This window comes from Sinocyclocheilus anshuiensis, unplaced genomic scaffold (genome assembly GCF_001515605.1).
Source record: "Sinocyclocheilus anshuiensis isolate Anshui unplaced genomic scaffold, SAMN03320099.WGS_v1.1 scaffold7, whole genome shotgun sequence".
Classification (NCBI taxonomy): domain Eukaryota; kingdom Metazoa; phylum Chordata; class Actinopteri; order Cypriniformes; family Cyprinidae; genus Sinocyclocheilus; species Sinocyclocheilus anshuiensis.
Window position 1 is genome coordinate 149,397 of NW_015549582.1, and position 7,883 is coordinate 157,279.

General features: G+C 37.9%; 1 protein-coding gene across 1 annotated transcript in view; it reads right to left on the bottom strand.

The window, feature by feature from the left end:
• LOC107657816 (neuropilin and tolloid-like protein 1) overlaps positions 1 to 7,883 on the bottom strand; it is a 113,950-nt gene that overhangs the window by 30,748 nt on the left and 75,319 nt on the right. The window contains exons 5-6 of the mRNA XM_016446065.1: positions 3,436 to 3,477; positions 3,209 to 3,336 (exon numbers count right to left, since the gene is read on the bottom strand). Coding sequence (XP_016301551.1) covers positions 3,209 to 3,336; positions 3,436 to 3,477 — 170 coding nt within the window. The remainder of the gene's footprint in view (positions 1 to 3,208; positions 3,337 to 3,435; positions 3,478 to 7,883) is intronic.

A 7,883-nucleotide genomic window follows, 5' to 3' on the forward strand; every position in this document is an offset into this window, starting at 1 on the left:
GCGCATATATCTTCCTGAGGAGCAGCGCAAGTTCTCTTTCACGCTTTTAAAAACATGAATAAATATACTTATATAAATCAAGCACGTCCCATTTTGCAAAAGTCACGTTACATGATTTTACTGATTTGCACGTGAAAATAGGCTTTTATGGAGGAACGAAAGTGCAGTGCTGGAAAAGGGGGCGGAATGGGGGCGTAATAATCGTTTTGTCTCGATTATTGTATTTTCATAATCGTTGGAGGTGAAATCGAAATTGTTTTTCCGATTAATTGCACAGCCCTAGTTGCCATACTGTATTAAAGCTTTAATCAGGATAAAACCGTATATTAAAAGCTAACATAAGCAGTAGCATTTAGTGGGGCTTCATAAAAGCAGGAAATGATCAGCCCGTTTCTCAGAAAAGTGACAGAACGGTGTGTAATAAAGGTAAATTATGTGAAAAATAATGCGTTTTTTTTTAAAACGAAGCATTAACACACGTTAGACTGTACCCCATAAACACAATCAAGCGTAGAAAAAAAACAGTGAACCACCCCTTTAAGAAATGTTTATTGAGCTCCGAAGCATATTAGAATGACTTCTAAAGACTGGAGTAATGGCTGCTGAAAATGTTAAAAATATTCAAAATTACAAAATATACTGTATTACTGTATTAGCACTTTGAGTATGAGAAAGGCTTATTACAAATAACATTAATTTTATTTATTATTATTATTAAATTATGAAATTGTTGCTTTTACTGTATTTATGATCAAATAACTGCAGCCTTGGTGAGAATAAAAGTTTTTCAAAAACATTTAGAAATCTCGAACCCCAAACTTTGGAACATAGTGTATATAGATAATCAGTTGCCTGGGACAATGGTCAGTTATACAGTTTAGAATATTATACAATAATATGTGACTGCAGAATTATGACAGACAGCTATGCAATAAATTGTCCTAATGAGGGTGCATTTATTTTTTCCCATTTGAATCAAATCAAAAAACAACATAACAAAAAGGGAAAAAAGAGCAGGATATTTTTTTACTGTTACTTTACCACAAAAAGACAAGAGAAAATAAAACATTATCCAGTATTTTGCACAGGTGTAAATAGTGTAACCAGGGCAGTTGCAAAATCCCAAATAAACTGGACCACCTGCCCTTTCCCACATGGACACATTCTCTTTGATTCTCATGCCATAAAAACAATGGAACCCCTGCGAGAGCTTATTCTGCTGTATATCACACACCCAAAAGCTGCTACATTTTTATCCGCAACAGAATTCCACCTAAACAACATACAAATCTGCCCCGAGATGTTTTCGCAAATGACTGCAAAACAGGAAGCCAAACACTGAAGCGTGTTAGGCAGTTACTGCACAGCTTGAGGCATATACAAGCTGTCGTATGTCAGAAACGTGGCAGGCAGGGTATCAGAACGACAATAGGGAAACAACTGGGGTGATATTAGACAGAGCGGGGGAAGTTGGGACGGGGGCTGACTGCGTGGGACTGACCTTGGAGCGAGGAGGGGCACGGATGTACCACTTGCAGTCCACTGCCTCAGTCGGCAAGGCTTTGCCGTCTTTGGTGATCTGCTGTGATTCAATGATGCCTTCAGGTCCTCCCATCTCGAATTCACAAACTGCAGCGGGGGTGACATAAGGAGACAAATTACAAAAAATGGAAAGCCATTAGATGTATTAATATGGAGGATTCTTATACACGAATGAATAATACCCACAGGGAAGAGGTTTGGGGACTCCTATGTCTTTAAAGTCAGGATCTGAAAAAAAGAAATAAGATAGGATATAAAAACAGACTTAATTCAGATAACCAATAACCATAAATATCATACTGTGTTAGATCAACTGAACCATTCAACGTACAATCGACGCAATTGATGTTTAAAAAATGATGCAGAGTTGCAGTTTGAAGTGCATTCTTTCAAAGTGGCATGAACAGGAAGGAAGCATTCAATAAACAGTGATTAAACAGCTCAATTAGCAATAGCTTCCAGTATTTCTCATTTCACTGCTCTGTAGAGGCTTGTGAAAAAAATTTAGTTTTCCACATACTGTACATTATTGTTTCTCCTCTATGCCCCGCCTTTCTAAAACGCGTCGATTTTTACAAAGCTCATCGGTCTGAAAAAGCGAGGTGTGCTGTGATTGGCCAGCTATCCAATGCGTTGTGATTGGCCGAATACTTCAAGTGTGTGACGGAAATGTTACGCCCCTTACCATACTGCGATGCCCTGTCCGGCTGGAGCGACGAGACAAAAACATTAAAACCCATTATAAACGAGGCATTTGTTGCATCCAGTGGGGACATAATTATGGATTATAATGACTTATACTGTCTTTTTACGCGTTGCGTTGCAACATAAAACCATGTCTGCATTTGTGATCGGAGAAATGACAAACAACAAGTGCTACTCTACACTGCAATTGTTGCTTTTACTGTATTTATGATCAAATAACTGCAGCCTTGGTGAGAATAAAAGTTTTTCAAAAACATTTAGAAATCTCGAACCCCAAACTTTGGAACATAGTGTATATAGATAATCAGTTGCCTGGGACAATGGTCAGTTATACAGTTTAGAATATTATACAATAATATGTGACTGCAGAATTATGACAGACAGCTATGCAATAAATTGTCCTAATGAGGGTGCATTTATTTTTTCCCATTTGAATCAAATCAAAAAACAACATAACAAAAAGGGAAAAAAGAGCAGGATATTTTTTTACTGTTACTGTACCACAAAAAGACAAGAGAAAATAAAACATTATCCAGTATTTTGCACAGGTGTAAATAGTGTAACCAGGGCAGTTGCAAAATCCCAAATAAACTGGACCACCTGCCCTTTCCCACATGGACACATTCTCTTTGATTCTCATGCCATAAAAACAATGGAACCCCTGCGAGAGCTTATTCTGCTGTATATCACACACCCAAAAGCTGCTACATTTTTATCCGCAACAGAATTCCACCTAAACAACATACAAATCTGCCCCGAGATGTTTTCGCAAATGACTGCAAAACAGGAAGCCAAACACTGAAGCGTGTTAGGCAGTTACTGCACAGCTTGAGGCATATACAAGCTGTCGTATGTCAGAAACGTGGCAGGCAGGGTATCAGAACGACAATAGGGAAACAACTGGGGTGATATTAGACAGAGCGGGGGAAGTTGGGACGGGGGCTGACTGCGTGGGACTGACCTTGGAGCGAGGAGGGGCACGGATGTACCACTTGCAGTCCACTGCCTCAGTCGGCAAGGCTTTGCCGTCTTTGGTGATCTGCTGTGATTCAATGATGCCTTCAGGTCCTCCCATCTCGAATTCACAAACTGCAGCGGGGGTGACATAAGGAGACAAATTACAAAAAATGGAAAGCCATTAGATGTATTAATATGGAGGATTCTTATACACGAATGAATAATACCCACAGGGAAGAGGTTTGGGGACTCCTATGTCTTTAAAGTCAGGATCTGAAAAAAAGAAATAAGATAGGATATAAAAACAGACTTAATTCAGATAACCAATAACCATAAATATCATACTGTGTTAGATCAACTGAACCATTCAACGTACAATCGACGCAATTGATGTTTAAAAAATGATGCAGAGTTGCAGTTTGAAGTGCATTCTTTCAAAGTGGCATGAACAGGAAGGAAGCATTCAATAAACAGTGATTAAACAGCTCAATTAGCAATAGCTTCCAGTATTTCTCATTTCACTGCTCTGTAGAGGCTTGTGAAAAAAATTTAGTTTTCCACATACTGTACATTATTGTTTCTCCTCTATGCCCCGCCTTTCTAAAACGCGTCGATTTTTACAAAGCTCATCGGTCTGAAAAAGCGAGGTGTGCTGTGATTGGCCAGCTATCCAATGCGTTGTGATTGGCCGAATACCCCTGGGCTGGACTCTGCTTCGTCCAAGGTGAAAGCTGATCCGGCGATCAACAGCGCGAAGTTGATGCATTTCCTCAGCGACCAGCACGGATCAGCTCCAGGCATGACGAAGCAGATATTGTCCTCTTTTGGATGGCCAATCAAAGTAGTTTCGCTTTCACAACGAAACACACAGTGCCTTCACGACATGGCGGAGGCTGCAACAACAATACTACAGCGAGAATAAAAATTACGCCTTCTTTCTTTGCGTGAACATTTGAGCGGCGTTATGCAAATCTTCTCACATCGTGACGCAGACATGTGGGGGCGTGTTAGAACGAGCTGTTTTAGGTAGGCGTGGTTGACTCTTAACTTTTATAAAGAATATCTCTTTGGATTTGAGACTTTAGTCTTTGCAACTTTACAGATCTTCTTTATGCACCAAGAGCTTGTAACACTCCAGAGAAAAAGGAAAAATTTAAATTGCATCATATGACCCCTTTAAAAGAAAGCAGGAAAGTGTTCGTTTGTATTCCTTTACCACAGTCATTGGTTCTTCCAAAACTAATGAACATACTCATCCTAAACTTTTATTTATAATACCACAAAACTCCTTATTATTTATCAGTATTCAATATCCATGAAATACCTTTAACAATATAGTCATCTTTTCCATTTTTGTGGTTCTCAAACTAATATTAGGTTTATTATTGGCACCTATGGGCTGGAGTGTGAGTCTTAGCAAAAGAGTGCTGCAGGAAAACCCAGAAACAAGTAAGCATTTTAGCACTTCCAATTCCATCGTCCCAAAATCAATGGGTTTTGCAAATGGTTAAATTAGTGAAATAAAGTTAGTGGCTCAAGATAATTTCAAGTTTTATTCTACAACATAAAATACGTCAGTAATACCCTACTCATGATTTTTTTAAAAGCTTTTATGTTTCTGGAAAATGGTGGTTGTTAACACCTGGATAAATGGGACTATAGAGGTTACTGAGGACAGTAAATGCCATCATGCCAAACAGGTAAACTCATCTATTCACCAGTACACTTTTACAGCCTTGTTGCGTTTGTACTCACACTCATACAAACTACTCAAACCCAAACTTTCATGAAAAATGTTTTTTTTTTTTTTTTAAATAAAGACCTGAAGAGTTGTCTAAAAGCTTAACGGTGGAGACGTTAAAGTTATGCAATGGCGGTGTTTCTTATTTATAGCCTACGTTTAGCATTTTACTTTAGGCAAAATTTAGGCTTCAAAATTCATAAAAGTTTTTTTTTTTTCTGAATATTATTTTAATGAACAAAATGTGTAAGAACCTTAAACGTTTGTTGGTCACACGACTTATTTTCTGCTATAATCCAAAAGCCAATGGAAAAATCCTATTGGGTTTTTGTCAAGGGAACCAGGGTGATGTTAACTATCAGGTTGGCCTACAACAAACAACAACATCACTGCTCCACTCTAAACAAAACCTCTACTTCAGTAAAAATAACTTCAATACTATAAATTGTATTGATCATAACTGTTGTCCTTAAATAACTTAAAGAAACATTTAGACATAAACCTGCTGTGAAGCATTATGTAACAGTACTTTCAGTGAAATCTCCTCAGTACCCAATTGCTCTCAACACTTCTCTTTATAGAATTCCTTCATTTTCAAATGCTCACATTCTCTGGAGATCCACATTCATTTCAAATACCAGACTCAATCCAACAATAGCAGCTAAGAGCAGAATACCTAAGGTGCAAGATATTATTGTATCCAACAATACAGTTTAATCTAGCCAAACTTTAAAAATATGGTCCTCACTGCAGCTTATTCTGATCAAAAACGGCACACTTGGACAGGAAGAGATTGACTGACATGAAACGCAACCAAACACACATGTTGTTTTTAAGTGCCATGTAAGGGTGTTAGGGAAATACTGATTATTTCACAGACATAGGTCTGAAAACAATACAAAATATACTAGGCCTGGGTGTTAGTTTAGATTTTCTGATTAAATTCAACACAATTCCGATGCAATAAGCTTTCAATTCCAATCTGATTCAGTTATAATGTCCATTCTTGCTGGCAAATTAAATAAATTCTCTCTGCTAACGCAGTAAATTTGATCAGTTTATAACTGATTCAAACTGGCAACTTTTTTGGAACTATTCATTAAGAAGAACTGACTCACAAGAGTCTTTTTGACAATCAGTCTACACTGGTCGCTTTAAAACTGATTCACTAAAGAAATTGCCATTTTTGGTACAATAACCCCATTCAGTGAACAGCATGGGTTTGCTGTCTGCCAACACAATTTTTATGTCTCATGTTTCAATACAGCCCTACTCTTCATCCTAACATAAATGAAAATATTCTATCAGAAGCAGCATTGTGCTACACAGAACTAATAGGTGGACAGTTGAATTACTCTCACCCCTCTATGATTAGATGGGCTTATATTTAGTATGGGTGATATTTCGCTCTGTGATCCCCCCGTTCACTCTGATATTCATACATGGACAGAGACAGTGGCATTCACAGAATCGAATCTCATTGAAGATGACTTCTCTTAGAAAAGACACACGTACATACATACAAACATGAGCCTGAACCCGTTCAGAGAGGATTGGATTGTACCTCAGTTACCTTTACTGAAGAGACTAATTGATTTGTGGATTGATCTGGTGTAAACGGCTGATTTATTTCTCTGTCATTTCATCCTCCTGTGAGCACTTATGTGGGTCACTGTGTGTGTGATCGCAGAGGACACCCATCACTATTATGACATATTCACTCCTATTTTGGAACACAGGCACGTGGTTCCTGGCAGTATGAGAGTGTAGGATATGAAGCAAGACATTAATCCTACACTTTTGTAGCATTACAAGTCCACTTATAATGTTAGTCAAGGTTTCGTACAGCAAAAACAATTGCAATTTAGTTGCACGGCCATTATTTCATACTGTACCTTTAAGACTTCTTTATAAATTATCTCTGTTGTGATTGGCTAATCTTGGCATGCCAGTGTTGCTTATTAGTTTGGGGTCAAAGGGTCAAGGTATGGCTAGTTAGCATGCAAATTTATTGTAAAGTTTCTGTGCAACCCATCTTTGTTTAACATTTCACAAATTGCATATGCTCCTCAACATCCACACTGAGAATTCAGATCAGGCCTTGAACCAGCAGATGCACTCAAGTAATGTAGGATGAAAAAAGAACGAATGAGAAAGATTACATTACAGAACTAGGGTAGGGTAACACACGAGAGAAAAGAGATTAATTGGCAGAAATAAGATAAAATGATTGATCAAAGAAGGGAATGGTGTGGAAACAGGATCTGGGCTCTGCCATCTACATTCTCACTCTGTGGCTATTCACATAGCAGAACATATCTAAAGGGAGTCACAACAGTTATACAAATTTTTAGGACTTACAACAGAATTTTGAGAGTGAGTTCAGGTAGCTTGTACTATGTAAACAGAACCGCAATGGACAACTAGTTGTTCTGTTTATTATACTGTATTATAAAATTCTGCTTGTCTCATGCATGAAAGCTTTAGATCCATTTGCTGTAGTTAAATCCAATTTGAGCCTCGTTGTGTTATTATTAAATAAAGTTTGTATGATAAGAAAATAAAGGTTCCAAAAGAGGTTTTCATAGTGATTCAATAAAATAACCATTTTGGGTTCCCAAAGAACCCTTCTTGTCACACTTATCAAAAGAACCATTTTTTTTCTTAGTGTGGAGAATATTTCAATAATCTGAAGAACCTTTGTACAATGGAAAGGTGCCACACTCTTAAAAATAAAGGTTGCAAAAAGTTTTTTTTTTTTTTTTGCAGTGATTCCATAGAAGAACGTCTCGGTTACTTGTGTAACCCTCGTTCCCTGAAGGAAGGAATGGAGACGTTACGTCAGTCGTGACTGACGAATTGGGATCTCGCCCGAGAGCCCAATCACCTTCGAGTGTTAACTAAACAAGCCAATGACAGTTGGCGTGCGTGTTTCGCC